The 15,588-nt window shown below is 44.4% G+C and overlaps 1 protein-coding gene across 2 annotated transcripts in view; it reads right to left on the bottom strand.

Moving 5' to 3' along the window:
* Positions 1-15,588, bottom strand: part of LOC146797322 (sodium- and chloride-dependent creatine transporter 1-like) — a 360,543-nt gene that overhangs the window by 33,845 nt on the left and 311,110 nt on the right. For both annotated transcript variants that reach the window (XM_085624332.1, XM_085624333.1), the window contains exon 12: positions 11,351-11,451. In XM_085624332.1, the coding sequence (XP_085480458.1) occupies positions 11,351-11,451 (101 nt within the window). The remainder of the gene's footprint in view (positions 1-11,350; positions 11,452-15,588) is intronic.

Genomic DNA, 15,588 nt, shown 5'->3' with positions numbered 1-15,588 from the left:
GCACACCCAAATTAAATGCCAGAGGATCCATGGGACCCAAAGGTGCACCAGAAGGGTATGAGGCCCTGGTAAACACACCATACATCACATTTAAAAAATACGAGAGATCCGATCCCGGCGCCGGAAATTGAGGATACTGAGCCGGTTCGAGATCCAATCGAGACACCTCCTGAGCCGGAACCACCGGGGCCACAGGCGGAGCCACAGGAGCTGAAGGAGCCTCAGCATCAGCCCGATTCGACACATCTTCTGGAGTCGGAGAAAATCTCGGCGTCGGTGACTGCGCTGGAGTCCCCATGTACGAAGGAGAATGGGTCGGAGTCACTTGAGGAGACACTGAAAGTGAAGGAGAGACAAAGTCCTTAACACGACGTCGAGGAGCTGGAGAAGGCGAACTCGAAACCACAGGCTTCAACGAACGGCACCGAGATCCATGCCTCTTCTTCATCTTGTGCTTCCTCTTCGAGTCATGTGAAGTCGACGACCTCGACTTCGAACGTTTTCAACCCCTTTTTTCTTTTCTCACTTTAGCATGTACAGCTTGGCTTCTCGTTCCTTCAAGGCCTTCGGGTTCATCTTTCTACATCAAGAACAGCCCTCCACGTCGTGATCTGATAAACACCACAGACAGTTCTCATGGGGGTCAGTGATCGTCATATGACCCCCACACTCTTTATAAGGCTTGAAACCGGACTTCCTTGAAGCAGACATGGCAAAACCACAGAAGGAAACAAGCCAAAATACAAAGTATCTAGTAGAAAGTATGGAGAGTTCGAGAAAAACCGTTAGCGTCGACAGCGCGGAAAAAAGGGAACTGACGTCATCATGCCGACTTGGCCCTCTTATGGCTCCAGTGACGTCATGTGGAGCCGCGTGCGGAACCATAGCATTGTGACGACCTCGTCGGCTTGGAGAGCTAGGAAAAAGTGTCCGCGGAATGCTGGCGCAGGGGATATTCATTAGGTGAGGAATCCACAGGCAGATGTATCCATCAGAAGTGCGCCATCATAACCAAAAATGGATCCTCTAGGGTATGTAGGTTTGGAGCAGAGTGGGGGAAACAGATAGTTAATGTAAAATAACCAGCAAATATGAAGGACACATCGAAACAGCAACTGGTGGAGAACACCTCAGAAATGTTTACATTTTGAGAAAAAGTAAAATAACAGCAAGAATTAATAATTACAGTAGACACACCACGGGTGAATGAGGAAGAGGTCTGTAAACATACTACTGGTATTAGTGACTTCTTAGGTGTTACATGGCGCTGGCAAGCTACTCCAGAGCACCAGGAGATGAGAGGCATAGAATGGAAGGCCAACACACTGAGGAAAGACAGCAATGACACATACATCAAGTATATAGCGTCTTTTCAGGTACAAGTAGATTTAATGTTCCAGTTTTCATAGCTTTGTGGACCAGCTGACATTTCAGCTCCTTTTTGAGTCTGCAGAAGCATTGTTGTAACTTTTGTTTAAAATAGAAGTTTATTGCTTGCCTCTGGGATCCTTCTTCTGCAGTACCATTGACTTCATGTTCCTTTTCTACTTTTCCTTCTATTTTTGGTTAAGATGCTGGTAACCCTACAAGGGTGCATCAAGTTGCCTATGTATCTGGGGCCTTGTGACCAGCATGCCTCCTAGTTGAAGTAAACCATCTCCAACCCTATGTTCCTGTGGGATCTGTGGAAGGACAGCTGTGATGTGGAGTAGTCTGGAGACCCAGTGATGCGGTTTTTGTTTTGCCTTTAGAAAGACCTGTGTGTGAAAGGAATTGCCTTGTGCTTGGGTAACAATTGTACGGACCACGAGGTGTACTCTCTCGGATACAATATTTATATGAGGAATTAACACAAAAAACATAACAAGGATCTGGACGTGGTCCCACAGGTTTCTGGCTTTGCCTACTGGTGTTGTGGGATGGTTTTGTCAGACATTGCCAAAGAGAACTATTTTGATTCAGCAACATGCCCATAAGACGACCCTTTCCACTTTTCTTCTGTAAACAGGACTAGGAGAATGACATTAGTCCTTTGTCAGACCTTTGTTGTTTCCTCTTTCAAGAATCATCTGTGTGCCGCCAACATGAACTTGAAAGGCCAAGTCCGATGTCTTCATTATGGTGGTGGGTACGCAAATACTTGATATGTAGGCACAGCAAATGTTGAACCTTGCAGGTCGTTGATTTTGCCCATAGGAATGTGTCCAACTTCACTTATTCTGTGGAACCCAGGAAAGGGCATCATCAGGGCGAGAGGGGTTCTTACATTTCCATGGGCTTCAGTACCCTACAGAGTAAGTTGTCCCACCTGCTATGCAGTATGCCATTTAGAGCTCCAATACAATTAGGGTTGATACTTGGTTGTATTTTAAGGTTTTCAGTAGGTCCTCTTTGAAGGCATTAAATGGGGTCTGTGTTGCTCTTGTGGGTTCAGAATTCAGACAGTAGATCACATATTAGTATCCAGAATTACTTCCTCTTGTTTTTTTTCTGTTATTTCTTGAAACATATGTTAATGGTCAGGACTTGGCTTTCATAGAAAATGTCCTCTCAATTTTGGCAAGAAATCCGTCACCATTTTTTGTCTCGGTAGCATTTGTCAAGTGGGTGGGAGGGGAGATTTCTGACACCCTTTGGGAGAAGTCTACCTATATATTTTATGCAACCATGGAGAAGACTGTACTTCGCTCAGTGCAGGAAGTGATCTGTGGTGAACTTCAGAATCACTTCGGGTCATCCACCCTGATGAGCAAAGATCACTCTACTGTGAGGCACTCTGCATGAAAGATGTTTGTCTCATGGGATAAACTCTAGGTTGAGCATGTTCGTATTCGGTCTTTGGCCTGTTGATTTTAATAAAAGATTTAAATATCTGATGTTTAATACCAGGTCTGTAAATTTGCTCCTATTCCGGAAGTATCTACAAACTTCAGCAATAAAACATAAGCCATCGGCAGGATAAACGAGATGCTGTAGTCAGCCTTGTATTTGGTTACAGGTTGATTTTAGATCGGTGTTGATTCTGGGAATATCTCAAACCAGTCCAACAACTATGGATACACCAGTGGTGTGCGCCCTGGTTTCTGCAAATGATCTTCTAGTCTATGGGTCAAAAATTGTTGACATGGGTGCCAGCTAATTCAATTTCCAATAATCCTAGCAGTTCTATGTTCTATTTGATCATTAAAAAACACTGTACTCAAGATACATAAAGGGGGTATTAGTGTGCACTCTTAATGGCCAAGTATGCCTCTTCTTTCCCTTGTGGTAGAGTTTAAACTTTTGGACTATGTAGACTCATAACCCTCATAGTAGGCATTGTCAAACCATAGTGTCACATACCCCCTACTTCTTCCGAGCTACAAAAGGGCAAGATCTGCAATCATCCTTCCTAGAAAGAGAAATGTGTCAGGAATTGCATAAAAGAAAAGGACTGAATAAAAAATAGTGAAACTTCAAGTAACCTAATGCCAAGAGGGAAATCGGTATAAAAGAGGCTACATCTTGTCCCGCCTCACTGTAGCCACACACTTGAGAAAGAGTACGAGAAGAAAGCTGATTTGGTTGAGAAAGGTCACATAACTGTTTCTGAAAGCTTCATGTGTGATTGCTCGTTTTAGTTTGGCATAATAAAGATCCACTGTTTGCTCGGGCAATATGTGTTTTTCCAGTCTTAGACAAGGAGTTCTCTGGAGTGGTCAGATTAGCTTAGGCTTCAAAAGTTTCCCGATTTAAGCCCATCTACAGGATTTCAAGTGAGACGAAGATTCAGACACCTGGTTCATTTTGGGTCAGTCTTAACAGTAATGTGCACTCAGTTTGAATAAGAGATCAATGTATTGGTAACTGTGGGACAGTGAAACTGGAAGTTCAGTGCTATCCTGCCACAATCAAGTACTGGACAGAAGGTGGGAGAGGAGATACTGCATCTGGACACAGGGAAAGAATGAGACGCATGGAGATGGTATGGCCTGGGAGAGGACAACCAAACATGAGCAATTCCATGGAGAGTCACGTATTTTTATATTTAAGGAACTTTTGGACCTCCTATAAGAAAACAAGTTACTTACCTGTAACTGTAGTTCTCCAGTATTGGACCTTTCATAGATTCACATGCCTGAATCATTCCCAGTCATCGAGACGGGAGTCTCCGGTACATAAAAAAGCATTGCTTAGTAGTATAGCAAACTGAAAAAAGGCCTGGGCCCATTTCCCTTTGCAACCCATAACCTTTGTTATGTAAAAAAGGACTAAACTTGTCTCTGAACCAATCAGAGCCTCTCACCCTCTAGAACACTCCTGAGAGAACCTTCTGCCCCTCAGATTTTCGTGCACTTTTGCAATAACACTCTTTGTGCTAAATCCGAGGTGAGCCTCTCAGGGGAGGAGGGTGGGTTGCATGTGAATCTATGAAAGGTCCAATACTGGAGAACTACAGTTACAGGTAAGTAACTTGTTTTCTTACTCCAGTATTGGAGCTTTCATAGATTCACATGCCTGAATCAGAATAGCGAGCAGTAAATAAATGCACATTTTTTGTTACCCAGAACCTGAAACAAGGGAACATATATAGTGTGATAAAGATAGTATCTGTAAAACCAAATTCAACATATCAAAAATACCTTGCAAATGGCATCCAATACAATAAACAACAATAAAATGTGCAAAAGTAGATAATAAAGGAAGGAGGGATGGTAGAGAAGACTCACCGTTACTGGATAAGGTTCCTCAGCACCGCTTCTCCCACCGCCACATCTCTCCCTGTGGCTGCATCCAAGCAGTAATGCCTGGTGAAGGTGTGCGTACTCGTCCAGGTCGCCGCCCTGCAGATATCCTGGATCGGTACTCCTGCAAATAGAGCAGTAAAGGTGGAGACTGCTCTTGTCGAATGTGCACGGACTAGTGCATTCAGAGGTCGACCAGCTGCCGGATGACAATACTCTATGGCACTGGAAATCCATCTGGCAATACCCCTTTTTGACAAAGGGAAACCCTTCCTGGGTGCGCTAAAGGCAACAAAAAGTTGTGAAGACTTGCGGAAAGGCTTAGTTTTCTGCAAATAGAACTTCAAACAACGCTGGACATCCAGCGAGTGGAGAGCTCTTTCCGCCGCTGTTGATGGTTGTGGAAAAAATCGTTTGAGAATTAATGGTTCGTTCAGATGAAAGTCAGTTGGAACTTTTGGAATGAATCTTGGATTAGTTCGAGTATTATTCTGTCCTCTTTGAATTGCAAGAAAGGCTCCTGGACCGTGAGAGCCTGAATCTCTCCCACTCTCCTGGCTGAAGTGAGCGCAATGAGAAGCGCAACTTTCCACGATAGAAATTTCAGCTCTGCCCTGTGAATTGGCTCAAAGGGCTGTTTCATTAACTGGGAAAGAACAACGTTCAATTGCCAGAGAGGTGGTGGAGGTTTTATTGGAGGGAAAACTCGGAACAGTCCTTTCATAAATTGTTTGATGACTCTAGCCGACCACAGAGACGGACCAGAGGCAGTTCTTCTGAAGCGTGAGATTGCAGCTAGGTGTACCTTTATAGATGCATGAGCCAAACCTGACTTAGCCAAAAGCAAGATGTATGGAATAATCTCGTGAGCTTCCGAATGCAGCGGATGAATGTTAGACCTTTTGCACCATAAACAGAACCTCTTCTACTTCATCCGGTATGTTTTGTTTGTACTATCCGCTCTGGCTCTATATAGAATCTCCCTGCACTCTGCAGGGATGTTCAGATGTTGAAATTCGCAGTATTCAGGAGCCAGGCTGCTAAATGCAGAGATTTCGGATCCGGATGAAGAACTTCCCCCTGGAACATTGTCAGCAGAGACGGTATCGGCTGCAGGCAAATCGGGCGCTCCTCTGACAGTAGAAGAAGCTCCGCAAACCAATGTTGTCTGGGCCACCACGGAGCTATCAGGATTAACCTACATGGCTCTTTCTTGATCTTCATAAGAACCTGCGGCAGGAGGGAAATTGGAGGAAAGGCGTAGGCAAAGATGCCTGACGATGCCATCAAAAACGCATTCCCCCAAGATCCCCGTTGGGGAAGCCAGCTTGCGAAGAACTGGCATTTTCTGTTCTCCCTTGTCGCAAAAAGATCTACTGTCTTGAGTTCCCCATTTCTGGAAGATGTTGTTCAAAATCTCGTTGTCGATCTCCCATTCGTGACAGACAGACTTTAGTCTGCTTAGAGTATCCGCCTTGGTGTTCTGGTCCCCTGGAAGATGTTCCGCTGTAATGGATACGTCGTGTTGTAGAGCCCATTCCCATATCAACTGGGCTTCTCGAGACAGGGAGAGTGATCTTGTTCCTCCCTGTTTGTTCAAATAGTGCATTGCTGTTGTGTTGTCTGTTCTTACCAACACGGCTGCACCTTGACTCCTTGGCAGGAACGCCAACAATGCTAAGCGGACGGCTCTGAGCTCCAAAAGGTTGATATGCAATTGCTGTTCGTTCAATTCCCAGCGACCGCTGACCTGCAGATCCTGAAGGAATGCTCCCCAGCCTTCCAAGGACGCATCTGTCATAACCACTAATGGAGCTGGTTGAGTCAGGAAAGAAAGACCCTGCAAGATGTTTCGTTTCCGGGTCCACCATGTTGCCACGTGGATCATGATCAGCGTTACTTTGAGTATATCTTCGAAGGATCCCGTCGCTTGATGCCATTGAAGATCCAGCTGCTCTTGTAACGGACGCATCCTTAGTCTGCAGAAAGGTACGAGGGGAATGCAAGATGACATCGTTCCCAGCAATGACTTGTACTTGCGTACTGAAAGAGACTTTCTTTTTATAAAAGCCTGGGATAGAGATATTATTCCCCGCTGTCTTTCCTTGGAGGGGAACGCTCCGTTTACCTCCGTATCCAGAATTGCTCCCAAGAAAGTGATATTTCTTGACGGTTGAAGAGTTGACTTTTCCTCGTTTAGAGTCAGACCTAATCTGGCAAACAGTTCCACGCAAGCCCCTGTTGACAACCGGGCTGATGCTGCCGATGGAGCCTTGACTAGCCAGTCGTCGAGGTAAGGAAATACTTGGTGTTTCTGTCTCCTTAGAACCGCTGCCACTGGAGCCAGGCATTTTGTAAAAATCCTCGGGGCTGATTTCAGACCAAAAGGAAGTACCTTGAATTGGTAATGATCTTCGGCCACCACGAAAAGAAGGTACTGCCTGTGTGAAGGATAGATTGGGATATGAAAATACGCATCTCGTAAGTCTAGTTTGGCCATATGATCCCCTGGGTTTAATAGCAGCAGAATATCTTGAAGGGAGATCATTCTGAAGGATTGATCCTTGAGGTAAGTATTTAGGGATCTGAGATCCAAAATGGGGCGCCATTGAAGAACGTTTTTCTTGATCAGAAAAAAACGGGAATAAAATCCCCTTCCTCTCTGGGAATTCGGTACCGGTTCTATTGCTCCCTTTCGGAGCATTGTCCGAATTTCTTGATGCATCTGATGCAAATACTTGACCTACAAGGGGGGGATTTCCAGAAACTCTAGAGTATGACCGAATTGTATTATGTTGAGGACCCATTGGTCCGTCGTTATTTGCTGCCAATTTTGAAGATGATAGGAAATTCTTCCACCCAGGAGAACATGCGACATATGAGGAATAGGTGTCACCAGACTGTCATTGCCTCCGGGTGGTGTCTTTCCCTTGGCGACCTCCTCGACCTCTAGGAGTAGATTTTGTGAAACCTCCTGTTTGTCTCTGTCAATATTGTTGACGATATGGCTGAGATGATGTGGAGTAGGAAGAATAACGGCCTTGTTGGTAACCCCCTCTATAAGAGGATCGGCCCCTACCTCTTGAGCCATGAAAAGGAACATTTCTATATTGCAATGTTCCAAGAGATTTCGCTGTTTCTGTATCCTTCTTGATACTCTGTAAGGCCTCATCAACATGCTTCCCAAACAGATCTTCTCCATTGAAAGGATGATCCAAGATCTTATTCTGGACTTCAGGCCTAAAAGATGTTGCCTCAACCATCCTTGTCTGCGCAAAACAGCCGCTCCTCCCAAAGATCTGAAGGCCGTGGTCGCAATGTCCATTGCGCAATCTATGACTTCAGCCAAAGTCCTTTCACCTTATTCAAGGATTTTCCTGGCTTCCTGTCTGTCAGCCTCAGGTATGCTGTCTATGTATGGTGATAGGTCGCACCACATTTGCCTATCATACCTGCCCAGGATGGCTAGGGCATTTGCTGCCTTGACCAGAAGGGCAGACATGGACGAAAACCTCTTCCCTGCATTATCCAAGCGCATACCCTCTCTGTCCAGTGGCGTTGAAATTGGAGCAGACGGATTCCTCGATTTTTGTTGCGCCGCTTGAGTTATAACGGAGTCCAGTTTGGGGTGACCTAGTAAACAAGCCGGAGCATCCGAAGGTGCTTTGTATTTCTTGTCCAGTCTAGCAAGCACTGGCGTAACCGTTGCCGGAGTCTCCATAACCTTGAGACCTTCTTCCCATAGATGACTCACAATTGGAAGAGATCTAACCGTCTTGCGAAACGGCTCCTTGAAATCATATAAAAAGCATTCTGCTTTGTCCGATGACATATTGAGCGCAAATCTCTGTGCAGCTCTCTCCATAAGATTATGGAACCCTCCGATGTCCTCCGGAGGAGAATCCACAGGCCTTGGTGAAGGAGATGAAGGGGACGGAATTAGATAATCATCCCATTCCTTACTAGGGTCCGTTATCTCCCCCTCCTCCTGCTCCTCATCGTCAGATGTGTCTAGAACCGGTTGCGGCAATGGTGATATTGGCACAGGAACCGGTACCTCTTGTCTTCGCACCGGTGTATATGGAACAGAATGCGACGTAGTCACTGGAATCCTTTGGGTAGAATGAGGTAAAGGATACCTCCTCTTATAGTCAGTCCATCAGTAGAGAAGCTGGAACACTCACCATCTCTTCCTGATCATGTTGTCGGGGGCGGTCTTGATAACCCCCATAATCATCCTCCCAGTCATCTTCCTGACATTTAACGTGTAACTGAGAGGGGCTACTTGCATAACCAAAAGGACCCTCATTATCTTCCTCCTGCGAGTCTTCCTCCTCCAACAAGTGGGATGGAACCAGAGGAGTTACCTTACTAGGAGATGTAATGTCCGGGGTAATCCTTCTTTTCCTGGCAAAATCCAATTTTTCTGGGGTTTTTTCCCTCATCGATGAGCCAGTCGACGAGATTGCCATCGTAACCGCCGATGACACCGTCGTCGCCGATGCAGCCGTCAACGCTGTAGTCATCGTTGCCGTTGTCGACGATGCAGTTGTCACTGTCGTCGACGGTGCCGTCGACGACGTAGTTGTGGTCGTTGTCACTGCTGTCGTCATCGACGCTCTCGTCGTCGACACTGCCGTCAACGATGTCATCGTCGACGGCAGTGTACAGGTTTAATAATGACCTTTATCTCACTTTTCTTCGTCGACGACGCTACTTTCTTCGTCGACTATCCCGTCGACGATGCAGATTTTTCTAATTTCCCTTCAGGCGAAGTAGATTCTGGTTTTTTAAGCGTATGTTTAATTTTAAGGGGTGATTTTGAAGGCTCTGAACTTGTCTTCTTTGAATGTTTTACCCCTGAAGCATGACCCTAACTCTCCTTTTCCTTAATTTGAGGAGATTTTGAGGGACTGCGCTCTGAAGACCCAGATGTGATCTTTTTAAGAGCCTTCTCAGGTTTCTCCCCTGAGGTATGAGCCTGAGGAGATCTACCGCTCTTCTGAGACCTCCTTGAAGCAGTTGACGCCTCATCACTGTCACTAGACACGACGTCCTTCCTGGTCTTAAGTTTTTGGAGCCAAATTATCAGTCTACCTTCACGATCCCTCAGAGTATTATTAGAAAAGGTACGACATACCTTACACTCCTTTGCCTGATGGTGTGGGTAAAGGCAGTATATACAATCTTTATGAGGGTCGTCAGTATATAACCTCTTCTTTGAACAGGTGGCACAGGCTCTAAACAAACCCTTCTCCTTATCAGCCATTCTCCAAAAGATGATGAAGAAAAATCAGTTGAAAAATCTCCTCAATCTAGAACCAACTGTAGAATTTGAGCAGAGCTCAAAAGAGACTCCCTAGCACAACGTGCGGTAGAAAATCTGAGGGGGAGAAGGTTCTCTCAGGAGTGTTCTAGAGGGTGAGAGGCTCTGATTGGTTCAGAGACAGATTTAGTCCTTTTTTACATAACGAAGGTTATGGGTTGCAAAGGAAAATGGGCCTAGGCCTTTTTTCAGTTTGCTATACTACTAAGCAATGCTTTTTTATGTACCGGAGACTCCCGTCTCGATGACAGGGAATGATTCAGGCATGTGAATCTATGAAAGCTCCAATACTGGAGTAAATATTAATTTGTGGACAACCAATCTAGGGTGCGCAAATGAGGGCGGGTCCAAGGAGGGCCAGTTCCATGCCCGATTTTTACAAAATTAGCTATATATATATATATATATATATAAATATATATAATCACCGTATGCATATTTGCTTTATGTCAATGTCCTGAAACATTGGTATTGACCTACAGTGGAAAACCCTGGTAAAACTACAGGCTGGTAACATCACATTATTTTGAAGCATCCGCAAACATCTGGACAGGGGCTGGAGGAATTGTTATGCAGATAACCATGCAAAACGCTTGGTTTCTCGCTGGGGTGGGCAATGAGAAGTGCGAACACAGAAGAGATAAAGTACTCAGTGTGATATTGTACAAATAAAACCCAATTGATATGTCAAAAAGAAGGACAGATCAGAGCAAAGTATCCCAAATAAGAATGTGAAAACGTAGTGGATGGATGATCTGGTACAGTGGCAGACTCTTCAGAAGCATGTCCTTTCTATTAAAATGTTTCCTTTGGCCAAATGCTACTCGGAGACGCAGGGACATTTTAAAATCATTTCTCAGCAGTGAAGGAAATACAGCAAATCAGTTCTGTATAATTTTAGCTGCTTTCACAATAGTGGCTGAACTAAACAATTATGACTCTCAAATTGATTTGATCTAGATGTAATGCCTTGTATTTAGCAAAAATGCACAACTTGACAGCTCTCAATTTTTTGTGTCTACAAAATGTCTATCAAAATAGTTTAACCCAAATGTAGACCCCCCTCAGTCACATTACAAAGGATAATTGGGCAGATCAAGGTTTTTTAAATGTCCAGAAATCAACATGTGAGGCACCAAAACACATTTTATCAAGCTGTACATCTTCCGGCAACAAATATTTGATTATATTTAATCACCTCTTAAGACAATTCTGGATAAAGCTATAGCTCCTCAGGCTTGGTTTACAACTGCAGAGCTCCTCTTATTGGTTGAACAATGAAAGGAAGACAGGGACTTACCACACAGACCAAGGGGGTAAAAACTGACCAGCACCACTTCATGTAGGGTAACGGGCGATAACCAATCATACGAGCAATATCATCCATGAATCGATCTGCACCTGCAGGGAACCAATCACAGAGCACATTAGTGAGTAATCTACTCCACAGGCACACTAGCCCAGGCTTGTGGGTACTCAAACCTCACCACCATTCCATTTGATCTGTGCCAGGAGGGTGGAGCACAGTGATGGGTTTCGAACCCTTTGACATGGTAAAAGTATGTCACAAGTGGATATGATTTCCAGGATACGCCCGAAGTTGTTAGTTGTTGGAGTTTAAAGACATATGGTGGCAACTCCTACAATCAAAGGCACTGTTTGGGGTTTGTTTGTTGTCCTCAATGTGTACCTATGCGCTCTACCAACCACAAGACCAGCTTGATGTGCGTAACCCTGAGCCTATTCAATAAGTTCTTTCATTTTCAGGTCCCTGTGACTGTAAAGAAAGATGCTTTTGGAGATGCTCTGCATCCTGAAGAAACCAGAAGGGAACAGATATAGCTAGCAGGCACTGCATCTATTGTGGCACATACATTTCCCCAACGGCGTAGGAAGGGGGTGCGGGCCGCACCAGGTGTCATCAATGAGGGGGGTGACAAAATGGCAAAAATAAGTGTTTTTAAAATAAAATAAAAATTCTTTCTTTTAATAATTTTAATTTGTGGGGGTGACAAGAAATTTTCCGCACCGGGTACCACCTGACCTTGCTATGCTACGCCACTGTATTTTCCTACTGTGCATCCACCATTTCTGGAGTTTACAGAACGTTTCTGATGGAATGTATGTTTTGCTGTAGAAAACAATTACCTTGGTACAGGAGAAGCCCACAAACTATTAGATTATCTCATCAGCTCCCTTCCAAGACACCCCTTAATTAATATATTTGGAAAACGTGCATTAAAACTGTACTGTTTTCCTGTTTCTATAAATATTTTATGGAGAGAATACCTTTTCCTCAAAGCAATCCTAGTAAAGAAGAATATTTCAAAGGGATACCTCTCACAATGAACAACTACTGCAGAACCCTTGGTGATCAACCTTTTACCACATGAAACCTAAGTACAGACAGTCCAAAGTCCTCATTTGTTGATATTTTGAATGACTTTAACGCCCCCCAACATTCTTCAGGGCCTACCACTGCAGGGATGTACAAACCTGTATCCTGCCAGGGTGTATTTAAAACCACAGAGGGTTTTCACATTTTCCCCATCAAGGTTACCCATGCACCTACCATTTTCAGATATATAATAGTTATACTAACTTGCCAATTATGCAGGAAGTCTTTTTTAAAAGAAATATGTGCCATTCCTCTGGTGCTACTTCTGCTCAGAAGACTCTTTGCCACACCCCTTCCGACACTTCCCACTTTTCCTCCCCCACATCCCAAGATGTACTGTCATCTTACTACCTGCCTGAGAACCAGTAGAGCCCCACTGTATTCTTGACTAGGCGGCATGATTACATTTAGACTGTTGTCTCATTCTCTAAGAGATTATTAGGCCTCCACTCATTCCTGGAATCATTGCTAAGGAAGAGTCCTCCTCATAGAATGTGTTGCAAGAGAATACAGGTCTGTCTAAGGGATGCTTGCTCTCCAAGGTTATAGAAGCTTGAGAGGTGACCTGCCAGTGGCAGGTCCGAATAAGCCGGGGTCTCTTCAGGGAGTTGGAGAGACAGTCAGTGCGACCTTTAAGCTTGATGTAGCCTTGATACGTTTGTGTGTTTTTTGAGGAATATTTCCTATTTCTGCACCGACTGGTATGTCTGTTTTACTGGGAAGGGGTAACGGTCTGTATTGTGGTGCTGAAGCACTGGCATCACACTCCCCGGGTGGTTCCTGGCACATCCCTGGGCTGGGCTGGGAAGCACCAGCCTGGTCTGAGTCCCTGTCAGTTATCACCCATGGATGATGCAGTATCCGGTCTCTGAAAGGCCACTGTCTTACTGTCCCTTGGTTGACTCGTGTCCTCCAGATTGTGGGACTTGTGTTAAGTTAAGAGCTCAACTGAAGACGGAAACCCCACAAGGTTGATGCCCCTGTATGTTGCCACTACACAGGGTGTTAATGCAATACTGGAGGAGTCTGGTATGCTATACTCCCAAAGTGACTGTTAAAGATGGCGTATTCTGCGATGTAAACAGACTATCAAGAGGGTCTCGAAGGGATGAGGCTATGTAAAAGGGTCCACGGTGATGCCCACCATGGCACTGACTTAACAGGCAGACCTAGAATGGGCGTCAAAGGGCTGCACTAAGGGGAGCTCTGTGTTTCTCACTAAACAAATAGTGTCTCTAAAATCTGGTTTTACTAACACAGTTAAGGTAACGTGTGAAGAACCAGAGCCAGGGTGAAGGAGGGGGGAATCTCTACTACTACCCAACGTATCAGTCCCAGTACTACAAGAACGGCATACCTGTACATGCCATGTATCCATTTCCCTTCTCAGGTGTGTCTTCTTTAGTTGTTACTAGAGGAAAAGAACTGTATAATCCCCGAGTCCAGGTTGGTCATTAAGTCAGAGTCAAAAGTACAAAACGTTGGAAATTTGCAACTTCAATAAAACATCCAATTTAGGATTCCTAATGACAAACCTTCTTTAAACACAGGGGATTTGTTAAAGTTTAACACATATCCATTTCCTCTCATTATATTAAAGTACTGGAAAGTACTGGAAAGGCTACCATGCAGACGTAATAAGTGTTGACATAATTTAAACATGCCAATTCTTTACCTTTGGGTTTTAGCCCAGTCAAGGACTATGGAACCCAATTGATTAACCTCACTTAATGACAGCTAGATGACCCAGATATCATGTCCAGACCGGAGTCTCAACCAATCAGTGGCATTTGACACTTTCACTGATCAGAAGCCCCAACACGAGGTCCAATCTTGTGATTACAAAGGGTCAATTGCTTTCCTTTCTTGCCCTTCCAGGAGAATGAAAAAGGCAAGGATCTCACTTCTCGGTTGTCTGCCCAAGGCAGAAACCTGTGGAACCTGCTTGAAGAGCTTACAGGCCCTCTTTTAAACCCCCACTCTTGCTTCAGTTACCTTTATAAATGGGTTTCCTATTTTACATATTCACTGATGACTGTGCTGTAAATAGAAGCAGGTCCAGGTTGACCAACGGCGCATCTGGCTGCCTGCCTGCGAGTTGTGAAACAAAATACAGTCCTTCCAAAACAGGAGATGGTTCTAAAGAAACAAACAGACCTCTGGATCAAGAATTCATGTCCCCATAGGGTGGTCGCAAACTGAGAGGTTACGCTGTATTGTATGATCGGGTTGATCAAGCAAACTGATAAGACTGTGAATGTTATGTGCACTGTATCATTTTATTGTCAACTGTGTTTAATTTGAGCTGATTTTTTCTTTTCATCAATAAAAAGAGTTATAAAAAATGAAACAAGAACTCACGTCCATTTCCGTGAGAACCTGCTGCTGCCTATGGATGAGACAAAGACCAAAGCTCTCGTCTGATGAGATCCTGTTGGTCCAAGCAGGGGAGTGCTTAGGAAAATAGTGGATTACACCATGGTGCCAACACTGGACGGTCCTTTCAAAGTCAAACTCTACAACTATGAGAAAGAAATAGTAGAATACGTCTACTGTTGGGCTGCGTAAGGCCCAGATACACCTGCAGACCACAGAAGGTGCCTAACATAGGTTGCAGAGTGTTGGATTAGGATTAAAGAAAGGCGCACAGCACCTAAACGGACTTAAGTCTGTATATAAGCCAAACAAACTTTGTGACAGACAACAATGTTCACTGATAAAATTACATAAACTGGGCTGAAGAGGAGAATACAGCTCTAAAATCTAGATCCCCTCGCTTTTCGTTTTGGATTTTATTGTCCGATTTCTCTGGCTGCACACGCTTCTGTTTGAATAACTTGTAAACGTACTTTAAGGATTACTTGCTATTCTAAAATCAGTTGCGGCATCAGCACTTTTGACTATAGAGAATTGTTTGCAGGATCAAAATATTTAGTTCTTGAGCCTCTTTATTGTTTGTTTTTTTAACTTGTAAGACTGCTGTTACTAATCTTATGGTTGTATTAATGATCGAAATTCAAAAAAAAAAAAATGAAAAAGAAGGGAGCCCAAATCTCCAAGCATGCTTACTAGCAAGGCTCAGCCCTTACTACAAGCACCACACTACTAAACACAGTCCTTAGGAGGAAAGTGGGACCTCC

The sequence above is a fragment of the Triturus cristatus genome, chromosome 9, assembly GCF_964204655.1.
Source record: "Triturus cristatus chromosome 9, aTriCri1.1, whole genome shotgun sequence".
Classification (NCBI taxonomy): Eukaryota; Metazoa; Chordata; class Amphibia; order Caudata; family Salamandridae; genus Triturus; species Triturus cristatus.
Note: the sequence above shows the minus strand (reverse complement) of the source record. Positions and strands in the feature narration are given on the sequence as shown.